Source organism: Phocoena sinus, chromosome 13 (genome assembly GCF_008692025.1).
Source record: "Phocoena sinus isolate mPhoSin1 chromosome 13, mPhoSin1.pri, whole genome shotgun sequence".
NCBI lineage: Eukaryota > Metazoa > Chordata > Mammalia > Artiodactyla > Phocoenidae > Phocoena > Phocoena sinus.
Genome location: NC_045775.1, coordinates 64,647,471 through 64,660,578, shown reverse-complemented (window position 1 = coordinate 64,660,578; position 13,108 = coordinate 64,647,471). Strand labels below are relative to the sequence as shown.

Below are 13,108 nucleotides of genomic sequence, written 5' to 3'. Positions count from 1 at the left end.
TGAGGGGGTCCAGTGTGTCTTGAGAGACTGAGGGACTGCGAAAGACCATGCAAGGCTTGAAGGCCATTGTAAGACTTGGACTTTTATTCTAATTGAAAAGAGAAGCTATTGGAAGGTTTTAAACAGAAAAGTAAGAAACCTCATTTTTAAATTTTATTTTAAGCAACTTTCTTAAGGCAAAACTGACATACAATAAAATGTACATATTTAAAGTGTACAATTTGATACACTGACATGTATACACACATGAAACCATCAACACAATCAAGATAATAAACATCCATCAACTCAAAAAAACTTCCCATGTATCCTTTTTTTTTTTTTTTTTCCCCCGGTACGCAGGCCTCTCACTCACTGCCGTTGCCTCTCCCGTTGCGGAGCACAGGCTCCGGACGCGCAGGCTCAGCGGCCATGGCCCACGGGCCCAGCCGCCCCGCGGCATGTAGGATCCTCCCGGACCAGGGCACGAACCCGTGTCCCCTGCATCGGCAGGCGGACTCTCAACCACTGCGCCACCAGGGAAGCCCCCACGTATCCTTTTTTTGTTCATGTTTTACTGGAATCACTGTGAGCTGCTATGTTTAGAATAGGCTAAAGAGGGGTAAAGGTACAAGCAAGGAAAGCAGGCAAAAAGCCACTGCAATCATCCAGAGAAGAGATAATGGCGTCTTGGAACAGAGAGGTAAGCAGTGGCTGTAGCGAGAAGTAGTTGATTAAAATATCACCAATCTCATAACTCCTTACCACTAATTCACTCTGAAGATAAATGAACAAATATGTTTTTCATAGGATAATTCACTCGCTTCCAAAACGTCTTTTAGCTCCCTATTGCCCTCAGGCTAAAGTCCCAACTCCACAAGGCTCTGCTTCTTCTATCACTACTCTCAGATCTACACCTGGGCCTCAGTCCAGTCCCTCTCCGTTCACTACCCCCCCACTTTGCCTTTCTTTTCTATTTCCACCACACTCCTTTCCCCACCCCCACCCCCAATCTCTAAATTGTGCCCACACAAAGACCCAATTCCTCCAGAAAGTCTTTCGGGGTCTCCACTGGTATCTCTCCCTTCTTGAGTCTCCAATTGCACCTGATGTTAATACTCCACAGTAATTTTATCTTTATTTTGTTTTTTTTAATCCCACTTTTTAAAAAGTACCTATGGACGTCGGTGTACCAGCTCTAGGGCCCCTGCGTCCTCCCCAAGTACGGGACTGGGCCTATGCTACCGCAGGAGTTCGCTGCCTCAGCGTGTCCATGTGTGGTAGTGTCCTAGCCGTCCTCCCCTCCTTCTTGGGCATCTGCTCTGCATTAGTCTGTCCCAGGCCTCCGCAGGCGCCGATGATTGAATCATCATCATTAAGCAGGGCCTGCTCCCCCATCCTCGGCGGCAGGGGAGAGTGTGGGGGCGGGGGTACGATCACTACCAAGTCCCTGGGGGTCCCTCCTTCCCCTCCACCCTCTACGAGATTCCGCAAAGCTCCGAGAAACCCCCGCTGTGAAGCCGGGACCAGGCCCACCATCGGGATGAAGCTCCGTAATGCGGACGCGTCAGCCGCGGAGGGCGACACAAGTAGAGGGCCCTGGAGGGGCTTCTTTAGCAGGGACATCATCACAGGAGATCGACGACCCTGAGCGGTGGCGGGAGGAGACCGCCGGGCCTTTGGGAGTTGAAGGCGGCCGTCTTTTGCAGGCTCCAAAAGTTAGTCCCGAGGTCATGTCGGGCCTATTATGATGATTACTACAGGAGCTCAAAGAGATAGGACCCCTTCCCAGGCACCCCCCGACTCCCTAATTACAGATTGAGGAGGGGGAGGGGCCAGTGGGGCTCAGGTGAGCACACGGCGAGAAAGGGACATGGGCGGGGCCTTACAGAGGGTCAGCGAATCCGAAAAGACCTAAGCCTTCGTTGCGAGGCGACAAGTCCCGCCCCGCAGGCGGCACCGGAAGTGGCCGGCCGGGATCAGCCTTTAAGATGGCGTCTCCTCAGGGGGGCCAGATTGCGATCGCGATGAGGCTTCGGAACCAGCTCCAGTCAGTGTACAAGATGGACCCGCTACGGAACGAGGTGCAGGGGCGGCAAGGTTACCACTGTGGTCGGCTAGCGGTGCGAACTGCGGCCGGCTACAGGACGGGCGGTGGCTGGCCGGGCGCCAGTGCGCCTGCGCAGAGACAGGGTGCCCAATGCGCCTGCGCGATTGCGGTCGGGTTGCCAAACTCCAGGCTAGGACGCCTGCGCATTGTGCCGCTCACCCTTTGTAGTCTCCCCTGGGAAAGGAAGGTGGGGCGAGTTGGCTTGGAGGGAGACCCCGCTGTGCGCGGAGCCCTCTGCTGGGCGGAGGGGGAGTGTCAATCCCCGGGAGCTAATCGGCTGACGGCGCAGGGTGCGGTGTTGGCCGTGGGGTCTGATGAGAGGCGACTTCCAAGTTGTGAAGGCGCACGGGTTGGGGTTGGGAGAGTGATCGTTGACGGAGGGTATGTCCGCAGGAGGAGGTCCGAGTAAAGATCAAAGACTTGAATGAGCACATCGTCTGTTGCCTGTGCGCAGGGTACTTCGTGGATGCCACCACCATAACAGAGTGTCTTCATACGTGTGAGTGCCCAGGACCCTGGCTGTTTCTTCCAGGCCCCACTTCCCACTAAGCCGGCTGCCAGCCTCTAGGCTGCTTGCCCCAACCACCCAGGCGACCCACCCAGCCCATGAGCCCGATTTCCAGAGGGCCCGAGAGTTTGCTTTTCTCTTCTTGCAGTCTGCAAGAGTTGTATTGTGAAGTACCTCCAAACCAGCAAGTACTGCCCCATGTGCAACATCAAGATCCACGAGACACAGCCACTGCTCAACCTCAAACTGGACCGGGTCATGCAGGACATCGTGTACAAGCTAGTGCCAGGCTTGCAAGACAGTGAGTAACCAACCTGACTTTGAGGGGCCTCTAGAGGACTGATGCTGGGTGACAGCTTGAGATGACAAGGGCTTTGGTAAAGAGGTTGACAGCTAGAGGGACAAAGAATGAGGGAGGGCTTATATTTTACTTCCTGTACTCCACTCCCTTCTAGGTGAAGAGAAACGGATCCGAGAATTCTACCAGTCCCGAGGCTTGGACCGGGTCACCCAGCCCAGCGGGGAAGGTATGTCTCTTGGTAACAGGAGGGTAAGGTAAAACCCCCAGAGCATTCCTCCTGCCCAGTTTTGCTCCCCGGGGAAAAAAGCGTATGGAACATGTGCCACTCTCCTCATTACTCTGTCTTTCTCAGAGCCAGCCCTGAGCAACCTTGGCCTCCCCTTCAGCAGCTTCGACCACTCAAAAGCCCACTACTATCGCTATGATGAGCAGCTGAGCCTATGCCTGGAGCGGCTGAGGTGAAGGACAGGTCATGGGCTATCTGAAGTGACAGTGACAATGACCCAGAGGCAGGGAGGGGCTCAGGGAGAGGGCGAGCAGTAAGGGAGTGTCTGTTCACGTGAAGAGAGTATATCATGGTCTGGGCAAGGGACAGGGGAAAGATAGAGCTCCCTAACCTGTGTCTGTTCCCCCCCCTCCCCAGTTCTGGCAAAGACAAGAATAAAAGCATCCTGCAGGTGAGCGGGGCTGAGGGGAGGTCCTCTTTAAGGAGACTCACCACCCCATGGCCCTTCCCTCACACACCTGTTCTCTTCCTTTCCCTCCCCACCCCCAGAACAAATATGTCCGATGTTCTGTTAGAGCTGAAGTTCGCCATCTCCGGAGGGTGCTCTGTCACCGCTTGATGCTAAATCCCCAGCATGTGAGTATCCCATAGTAAGTTTTTTTGGGAGGGCGGCTAAGAAAGGAGGAACAGAGTATAGGGTAGACCAGGGTAGTTCTTGACCTGTGCAAGAGGATACTTCTTGAAATTGTGCCCCTATCTCCCTTCTAGGTGCAGCTCCTTTTTGACAATGAAGTTCTCCCTGATCACATGACCATGAAGCAGATATGGCTCTCCCGCTGGTTCGGCAAGGTGAGCCAGTGCCAAGGCAGTCTCCAGGGCAGGGGCAGACTGAGGGGGCCTCTTGGGTAAGAATGTTCCCACTGACTGCTTCTTCCCTTTGTTCTCTCCTTAGCCATCCCCTTTGCTTTTACAATACAGTGTGAAAGAGAAGAGGAGGTAGGGGCCAAGCCCCCACCTATCCCTCTGCCCTTCCCTCCCCAGATATTTATGTGAAATTAACCTTGGCTTTATTTTTTGAAATAAAAACTTTAAAAACAGCATCTTTTTCCTTTTTTTTCCTGCCACACACTCATGCTTTGTCTTGTGTCCTGCTTCCCTCTTGAGTTTCATCAAGAAGGAGGGCCTCTCTATGTTGGTGTTCCCTCAGTGAATTGCCAAAGGAAAGCAGTAGAGGACCCTACGTATGTAGAACTCTGCAGGTGACCTAAGTGAAACCAGGTCATTCATACCAGCTCTTTTTGGTGAAGGGAAGGGGAGCTCTCACCGTCCCTGAATGTTGCCACATATAATGCAGGCCTGAGTTGGAGGTATCCTAATTCAGTAGTGGTGAGAATGGGGTTAGGGTTTGACAGTGGCCACTGCAGGACTGAAGAAGAGTGATATTTGAAAGAAAATACAAAGAATTGCACTATGGGAGGAGCCTTAAAAAAAGTGGGATGCAAGAACACATGGGGATAGTCACAGCTGGAAACCTCGCTGTCCATATGAGATTCAGTGGGCCTTCAGGGACCTGGGCTAGGTGAAGCCAGGGTGTGGAGAGGGTAGTTGAAAAGAGGGAACTGGTGCTCAGAAGAGGCACTTTTTAGGAACAAGAGGGAAGCAATAAGGCGAGAACTCATCACTGAGTAATTCAGCAAGCATTTCTTGTCTGTTTGAGCCAGACAGTAACAGAGGAGGGGACTGGAGGCCAAAGCAAGGAGCTCCTGAAGGAAGCTAATGGGCTGCTGTGGAATCTGGGACAAACTGGATGCATAGGCAGCATAAATGTTAAACCTAATTTTAAAGTCTAAATCTGGCGCTGGCCAAAGTCTGACTCCATGAATTCAGGGGGCTCATTGGGTATAGCTTGTGAGGGCTGAAGGTGTCTGAGCTTCCCCAGATGGAGATTGGGTGGCAGGGGGCTCAGGGGAGGCCATAGTGAAGGTGGCCTGAACTGGCTAAAAGAGCCAGAGACTCAGGGGCAAAAACCTGAGCTCTCTCCCAGGGCACAGTAGGCGTGGGCTTCCCTCCCCATGGATGAAGCTTATAGGCCAAGAGAAAGGCACATGTGGAAAGACTGCAGACAGCAAGGCAGAACCCTTGGTGAACCCTGGGCAGGCAGCAGGGACCAGGGTAGGGACACTGCAGGGCCACTGGCCCAGGCCCAGTTCCTTCCTGGCACCATCTCCAAGATTCCCGAGCCTCACGTGTTTCAGGCCTCAGGCCTGGAACGCGCCAACCCCCCCCCCCCCCACCGCCCCCACCAGCTTGAAAGCCTAAGTGTCACCTCCTCCAGAAAACCTTCCCTCAGCCATAATCAGGGCTTTTTTCAGTGTCTTTGGCCTGCCTCTATACCAGCATATATCTGGAGGTTTTTGATGAATTATATCTATCCCAGCGTTCCCCATTCTCTTCTCCCTGAATTTAAGCTTGGGTACTCCCGGGCCCACTCAAGCACGCAGCACTTAGACGGTTCTCAAGGCATTTGTGTGTGACCTTTCATTTCATTTCCGGGGGCGGGGCGGGGGGCGGTAGTGGAGGTAAGGAGAATGGAAACGCCCCTACAGAGTAGTCCAGTAGGGGCTTGGCGGCAGCTTGACATCTAGCAGGCCCAGTCAGAAGATAAGGCTGCTGGAGACGGGAGACCTGAGAACCAAGCCTTGGAATGAGGCCTTTGATGACACATGTCTAGCGGCCAAGAAGCCGCAGAAGGCGCTCAGGCCTGGATCTGGGTTGGCGCGGCTCCCCTCTTCGTCCCCAGCTCAGTGGGGCCGTTTTTTTTGTCTGTCAGCCGGGGTGGCAGTGGTGGCGGTAGCTGCCGCTGCCGTGCGTCTCCCGAAGTGGCTGATGCAGACCAGCTGCGGGCAACCGCGCCGTTCTCCCTCCATCTGTGGGTCCATAACTTCCCTCCCTGGCCTGCCCCACGCAGATCCTGACCCTCGGGGTCACTCGGGTCTCGATCTGCGCCACAGCGGGCAAATCAAGCCCACGGTTCTCTTGGGCTTGGTGACCTAGAACGCCGGCGCTGTGCTCAGAGAAGCGGCCGCAGGGCCTTCCCAGCACGCAGCCCGCCCTCAGGCGCCCGGGACCTCGCGGGGCGCCCGGGTGGAGGCGTCGGTCCTCACCTGCAGGGCCAAGCTCGCCCTTGCCCCTCATGCCCTTTCTCACCAAACCCCTTTCGTGGTCCACACTCACCTGAGGGAGGGGGCACCAAGATTTGCTCTGGCCTTTGGCACAGAGGAGGACCCGTCTCTCTCAGCCTGGCCAGTCTCTCCCAGGACTTGGGGGTGGGCGGGGGTGAGGAGATAGGGAAAAGGGACTTCCGTGGAACAATGAGTCCCAAGGGGTACACCAGTGTAAGGGTGTGGGGGAGTGTCTGAGCATCCCGCCACTCCCGCACCCCAGCCTGCACACTCCCCGCTTGGCGGCAATTGCACAGAGCTTTTTGTGAGCCAGCGTAAAGGCCTAAAAGAACTCACAGACCTGAGGCCCTAGAAGTGAGAAAACTAAAATTTATGTCTGAATCGGTTATATCTGCACTAACGTTTTCTGAAAGAGAAAACCATCCCAGAAGTGTGTGAGATGTATGGACTCCCCACCCCAGCTCCTCTGCCTGGAGTTTCTTCTCTAAAATGCCCACTTCCCTCTCACTCTGGTTAAGGGATTTCCCCTGGGGGGGGGGGGAGGACAAGCACATCTCTTGGGACTGTCCTGGGCCGTCCACCAACCCAAGGAGGTTATTCTGGGGATTCCGCCCCCCTTTACGCTCACAGAATTCAGAGAAATGCGTGGGGTGGGAAATCCAGGGGACTGAAGGTCATTTATTGAGCAGATATGGATGCCAAGAAGAGGGGGTACATCCGGGGCAGGCCTGGGTAGAGGAATCTGCAAGCTGAGAGGCTGGGGAGGGCAAGGCGGGTCAGAGGTGCAGTGTCAGGGAATGAGAAATAAGATGGGGGTGAAAAAAAAAAAAAAAAAAAATTAAAAGGGCTTCCCTGGTGGCGCAGTGGTTGAGAGTCTGCCTGCCGATGCAGGGGACACGGGTTCGTGCCCTGGTCTGGGAAGATCCCACATGCCAAGGAGCGGCCGGGCCCGTGAGCCATGGCCCCTGGGCCTGCGCGTCTGGAGCCTGTGCTCCGCGACGGCAGAGACCACAGCAGTGAGAGGCCCGCGTATCGCAAAAAAAAAAAAAAAAAAAAAAAAAAAAAAAAAGATGGGGGTGATGAGGAAAGGGAATTCTGAAAGGGGGTGTTGGGGGTGGGTGAGAAGGCACCCTTAAGTGGGAATGGAGGTGCCTTCTGGAGGGAAAGTGAGAAAGAGGGGATCTCTGCTAGAGGAGGGAGCAGAGGACCCCCAAATGTCTGAAGGGACAATGGGGAGAGTCTGTTGCAGAAGGGGGGTGGGGTGGCAGGCAGCAATGTAGGCTCACGTCTTTGGATGGCTCTGGGGAGGACCCAGGTCAGAGAGGGTTGGACCATGGGGGTGGGAGGCATGGTGGGAAGAGATGCACTGGAAAGCAGCAGCACTGCCAAGCTGGGGTTGGGGGAAGCCTATGAGACAGCTAAGCGCCCCGCTCCTCAGCCCAGAACCCAGGTTTAATCTCTTAATCTCCCTCATTAATCATTCCCTTCCTCCTACCCCCCTCGGAGGATCTGGTTTCTCCCCAGCTCAGATTCCAGGGGCTTTGCTGGGAAAAGTCCCCTCCTGTGGCCCCACAATTGTCTGGACAAGTCCCTGGCTGCTGAGATGACCTTAGCTGGGCTCTGCTGTAAGTGGCCTCTTCTCTTTACTAGTCTCTCCTTCCCTCTCCTCCCCCAAACCCACATCTGGGGACTGCCCAAGCCCATTGTCCAACCCCATTCCTAAGCCCGGTTGCAAGGGGGAAAATGTTGGAGAGACAGAAGGGGAGGAAAGCAAAGGCCCTTCAGGAGAGCCTCACACTGACACACAGGAGTAATTGAGAGCAGAAGAGATGACATAAACGCTACATAAGAAGATGCATGAGTGAAGGCTGGAGTGTCTGTTTGGTGACAGGCCTGGGACGTAGGCTAGGCAGTTCCTGCAGCCTCCTGAGACCTTCTTTAATTGCAGATTAAGGGAAACCCCCAGGATGGTTCAGAGGGCTGAGGCCTCCAGCTAAGAGGATCTCTCCTGGCCCTCCTCCACCTGCCACCATTAATAACCAATTAACAAGGTCCTGGCATCTCAGCTTTCCACTGTCTGCTCTCTGATCCAGCAGTGGCCCACTGGGCTGAGTTGGTTGCTTAGGCTGCCATGAAGGTACTATGTGAGTGTCTGTGTGAGTCTTAGGGGATGGGGGGTGACTTAGGAGGGAGCCCTTTACCGAGAATACCCTTGGTTGGGTGTGGGCTATGTCACTGCCTCAGGTTACATGAGGTTCCCTGACCCCCATTATCAAAGTGTTTTCCCGTCCTTGTCAAGGAGTCTTTGACCCAGGTGTCTTGGATCTCCCAAGCTCTGTTCAGGGCACCCCAACTGCAGGCTCCACTTGCCCCAGAGAAGAGACAGGTGGACTCAGAGTATCACTGTACCTGTGGGAGGCACAGAAGTCTACAGAGAAGGTGACATAATGGACAGTCCAGGAGGGACTGGTCCACTTCTTCATGGCACTGTTCAAAAAAAATAGAAGAAATCATAGCAGCGAGTTCCTTAGGAGTGGTGAGTTCCTCAGGAGTGGTGGGGCTTCTCTGCCTCTGGGATGTGATACGTGAACAAAACCCTTGCCCTGTTGGGCCTCCACTGGTGAGCAGTGCTATCCCAGAGTTGTCTTCTTCCTACAAAGGAGAGCTGTGGTATAAGCCCAGGACTAGCTGTGGGAGAGAAGTGAGAAAGACGGAACCCAGATAAAATAGGAATGAATATCCCAGGTCTTAGAATTTGCCCCTGGGTTGGTAGGGGTTCTGTCCCAGGATCTGGTTGGGTAGATGAAGTCTGCCCTTCAAGTCACTCTTCTATAGCGAGTGACCCTGATGCTCCTGGGCAGTGACCAGTGGCCGCTGTTGTAGATGCTGGGTGGTTTCTGGGCCTCTCCAGGCTGAAGGACCTCTACTCCAACTACAGGAGCTTAATAAGAAAACAAAGACAGACAGATCGACTGATAGATGGAAAGAGTAACCGGGGAGCCCAGGCTTCACTGGCAAAGACCCCTCCTGGGCAGTAACACTAGCTCTGGTTTGCTGTGTCCTCTCTCCTGAGGCCCAGGTCTCCGGCCCCTTCTCCACGTGTTTTGACTTCCTCAGGGCCTCTGAGCCCTAGCGGGACAGCCTTGGGTCCAGCCAGAGAGCCGGCAGAGTCCGCTCACCTGCACTTGCTTCCCCATGGCATCCCCAGTATTCCCCGTTACAATCGCTCTGCCTGGCCAGGTCCTTCCAAGTTGCAAGTCCCCCAGCCCCCAGCACCGCGCTAATAACTTCCAGCCGCCCGACCTCTTTAAGAGCGTTCCGCAGGGATGGGGCGGAACGAGGGGGCCAGGTCAGGAGACAGAGGTCCTTACTAGGTGAGACTGGGTATCCTACCACTGCCAGTTCTGCTCTCCCTTTTCGGAATTTTGCAACTCCCCAGCCGTTGGGGCCAGGGAAAGCAATTTTATTGCCGACGAGTTTATGAGCCAGAGCTGCGGCTAGGCGGGGAGTCTGTGGTGTACAGAATCTGGGGGCCGCCCAGGAAGGGTCCAGCCCGAGTGTGCACTGCGCCGCGTCCGGCAGCGCAGAGCAGCCCTGCGGCCCGGCCTGGCGGGTTGTTCCTCCGGTTTCTCTACACACCTCCCCACCCTGTAGAAATACCGCTGCCGGAACGTCTACCAGCTCCAGACCCACCGCGGACCCGGCCGGGTTGGGGGGTGGGGGCGCAGGAGGAGGGGCACTCGAGGCTCGGGCCCAGCGCGGGGGGCGGGTCCGAGGCTGGGGGCCCAGATCGGGAGCCGCGCTGGGGCCCAGTCAGCTGCGGAGCCGAGCGCGGCGGGCGGCGGGACCGCCACAGCCCGGCTGGCCATGAGCTCGGGATCCGAGCCCCGGACACCCCGGACACCCTTCAGCATCGCAGACATCCTAGGCCCGCACATGGTTCCCCGAGGACCCTCTGCGTCGCAGCTTCCAGAGTCGAACCAAGGTCCCACGTCGCCGCTGTGCGCGCTGGAGGAGCTGACTAGTAAAACTTTCCGCGTACTTGACGGGCACGCTCCGCAGCCCTCTGAAGGTATAGCGCCGGCGAGGTCGCTCACTGTGACTTGGCCTACTCCCCATTTCTTTCCTCCAGGTTCCCGGTCTCGAACCTTCGTTCACCCTGGCCGCCACCCTAATCCGCACCCTGCCCTCAGCCCACGTGCTGGGGCTTGCCTCTCCCTCTTCTCCCCTCCTCTCCGTTAGTTCCCAGGCTCCGCGCCCGCTCCTGGAGGCCGCCAGCGCCGAGGGGAAGGGCCAGTCTGTCGAGAACTGTGCGGGGCAATCGCGACAGAGAAAGGCCAGGGAGGAGACAAAAGGCCTGGCCCGGAGGCTGTAAATGAGTGAGCTAGGGCAAGGGCGGCGCAGAAAGTGCAGGGAGGCGAGGCTCGGGCCTCTCCGGGTGACCGAGCTCCGCTCCAAGCCGGTCTCCTCTCGAGAGGGCGCAAGGAGCAGAAGTTCCTTGGAGCCTCAAGGGCCGCGGGACTCTGGACTCCGCCTTTCCTCGCCCTTTGTACCCCCACTCTCTCCCTTTTGGGCTCGAGGAGGGGGCGCCCGTGTCACCCAAAAAGAATAAGTCGAGAGTGCCCAACACCCACGAGTTTAAAGAAGGGCATGGTGCAGGTTCTCTTACACTCACCATTCCGGCTGGCTGCCCCTACTCTGACCATGGTCGGCCCCTGCCTCTGGTGCTGGCCCAGACCTGCAAGCCCACTCCACCAGGGGCTCCGGAAGGCCTCAAAGGCCCCGCCCTAGACCGCCTGACCGTGCACCAGTTCTCTGGCTTGTCCCGCTCTCCTCCCACTCCCCGGTCCCCGCAGGATACCCTCAGCCTCCTGCCTCCAGTACCCCAGTGGCCGGTTCCACTTTGTGCCCCACCCCCGGGCTGAAATACCACCCTCCCCCCTCGCAAAGTTCGGGAAGGGGCGGCGGTTCTGGCTCCCGTCCGTCTTTTCGCTCCGCACCAACGCCCCCCTCGCTGGCTTGACCCCACCCCCGCTTTTCCTCCCGGACCGAAGCCTGATTCTAGCAAGCTAGAAGAAGGCTGACCCCCCCGCCCTGTCCCCGCAGGCCGCGCGGCCCCAGGCGCGCTGGGCCCTGGCCAGGCCGGCCGCAGACGGCGGAAGTCACGCACGGCGTTCACCGCGCAGCAGGTGCTGGAGCTGGAGCGGCGCTTTGTCTTCCAGAAGTACCTGGCACCGTCCGAGCGTGACGGGCTGGCGGCGAGGCTCGGCTTGGCTAACGCGCAGGTCGTCACGTGGTTCCAGAACCGGCGAGCCAAGCTCAAGCGCGACGTGGAGGAGATGCGCGCCGACCTGGCCTCGCTGCGCTCGCTGTCCCCCGAAATCCAGTGCCGCCTCGCGCTGCCTGACGGCGCCCCAGGCCTCTGCCGTGGCCCCGCCCGGCCTGACTCTGGGCCCCGATTGTCAGACGAGGAGATACAGGTGGAAGATTGAAGGCAAAGCTACCTCCAGGGCTCTGGGGCCCTGGACTCCGCGCCTCCGCGTCCTGTCTGGGTTCCGGGGTAAAGGGAGGGTGTCGACCCGGGCCCCTTCCGGCTCACAGTCCAGACGCCCACCTTTCCCAATTGTTGAGAATAAAGTTGAGACTCCGCCGCAGCACGCCTCAGTCCTGACGCTCCCAGCAGTAAGAGCAAAATCTGCTGATTATTGCGAAGATCCCGTGCTTGGCACCGTGCTGAGCGCTTTAAATCCGATGTTTCCTTTAACCCTCAAGCAACCCTATAAGGTAGGTGATATAATTATGCCCATTTTACAAAAGAACAACCCTTAGGTCAGGATGTGGACCCAGGCATCCAACCAGCCTTCAGAGCTGGTGCTTGTCAGCTTTAGCTCTGGAGACTGCGGGATGAGGGGAAGGGCATGGGACTCTAGTAGCTGCGGGCGCGTACTCCTCCTCTACTGGCCGCCTTAGTTCCAGGTCTCCACCCCGCGTTTGATCAGCTGCCACCTGGGAGACCTTGCACCTAATAGACTGGCCCCAGAGTGACAGCGTCCTGCCTGACTCTCCTTTTTCCCCACCCTGAGGTCATTTGTTAATAGAGTCCTGACCCTTCTCCTCGCCCCCACAGAGAGAATCCTACACTGAGACACAGGCAAAGTGATGAGCTCTGGGAGAGGGGACATACCCCTGCTTCTGGGACCTCCATCCCACCCCGCACTTGGGCGGAAGATGTCACCACCAGGATGATTGTGGTGGCGGGAGGGTGGGAAGGATTGGTCCTACTTGCTGAGGCAGAGCTTAGAGTATCTGCTTGCAGGGTAGAGAGCCCAGCCCACCTCCTCCAACAGACATTTCTGAGATTAATTTCTAACGCTGGTAATTAATCATCCTCCTGCATGTGATGGGGAGGGAAAAGACCTGCATCACTCCCCGCGATGCAGGTCTTCCCCCATGCCTGGTCATCGCTGTTCATCTTTAGGAGTCCCTCCTCATCAGTCCTTCCTCCCTCCTCAGACCTTCCCATGCTCAGGTGCCACAATCCCACCCTCAGGATGCTCTGGGAATAATCCACCCAGCGCTGGGGGTGGGGGAGGGGTATGTGTCAGCTAGGGCCTCAGTTGCAGGTAGAAGTCCCAGAAAAGGATATTTCAGGGAAGTGAACAAGGCTGGAAGGCAGAAAGGAATCTGGCATTTTCAGACACAGTTCCAAATGCTTTGCATGGATTGATCTTTACAATAAATCCCATGAGATGAGACTTTAATTTCATTTTAAGGACAAGGAGAATGAAATCACAGAAGCCCA

General features: G+C 56.6%; 2 protein-coding genes across 2 annotated transcripts; both read left to right on the top strand.

Annotated features, from left to right (window-relative positions):
- The first annotated feature begins 1,926 nt into the window (after nucleotides 1-1,926).
- On the top strand, nucleotides 1,927-4,213 carry PCGF1 (polycomb group ring finger 1). The gene is made up of 9 exons (XM_032652930.1): nucleotides 1,927-2,063; nucleotides 2,483-2,588; nucleotides 2,746-2,898; nucleotides 3,053-3,124; nucleotides 3,251-3,356; nucleotides 3,542-3,575; nucleotides 3,674-3,760; nucleotides 3,893-3,973; nucleotides 4,077-4,213. Exons 1-9 carry the CDS (start codon nucleotides 1,971-1,973, stop codon nucleotides 4,122-4,124), a joined length of 780 nt encoding a protein of 259 aa, XP_032508821.1. The 5' UTR covers nucleotides 1,927-1,970; the 3' UTR covers nucleotides 4,125-4,213.
- A 5,955-nt stretch (nucleotides 4,214-10,168) lies between these two features.
- On the top strand, nucleotides 10,169-11,999 carry LBX2 (ladybird homeobox 2). Its single transcript, XM_032653267.1, has 2 exons — nucleotides 10,169-10,378; nucleotides 11,413-11,999. Exons 1-2 carry the CDS (start codon nucleotides 10,174-10,176, stop codon nucleotides 11,796-11,798), a joined length of 591 nt encoding a protein of 196 aa, XP_032509158.1. The 5' UTR covers nucleotides 10,169-10,173; the 3' UTR covers nucleotides 11,799-11,999.
- Nucleotides 12,000-13,108: the final 1,109 nt, after the last annotated feature.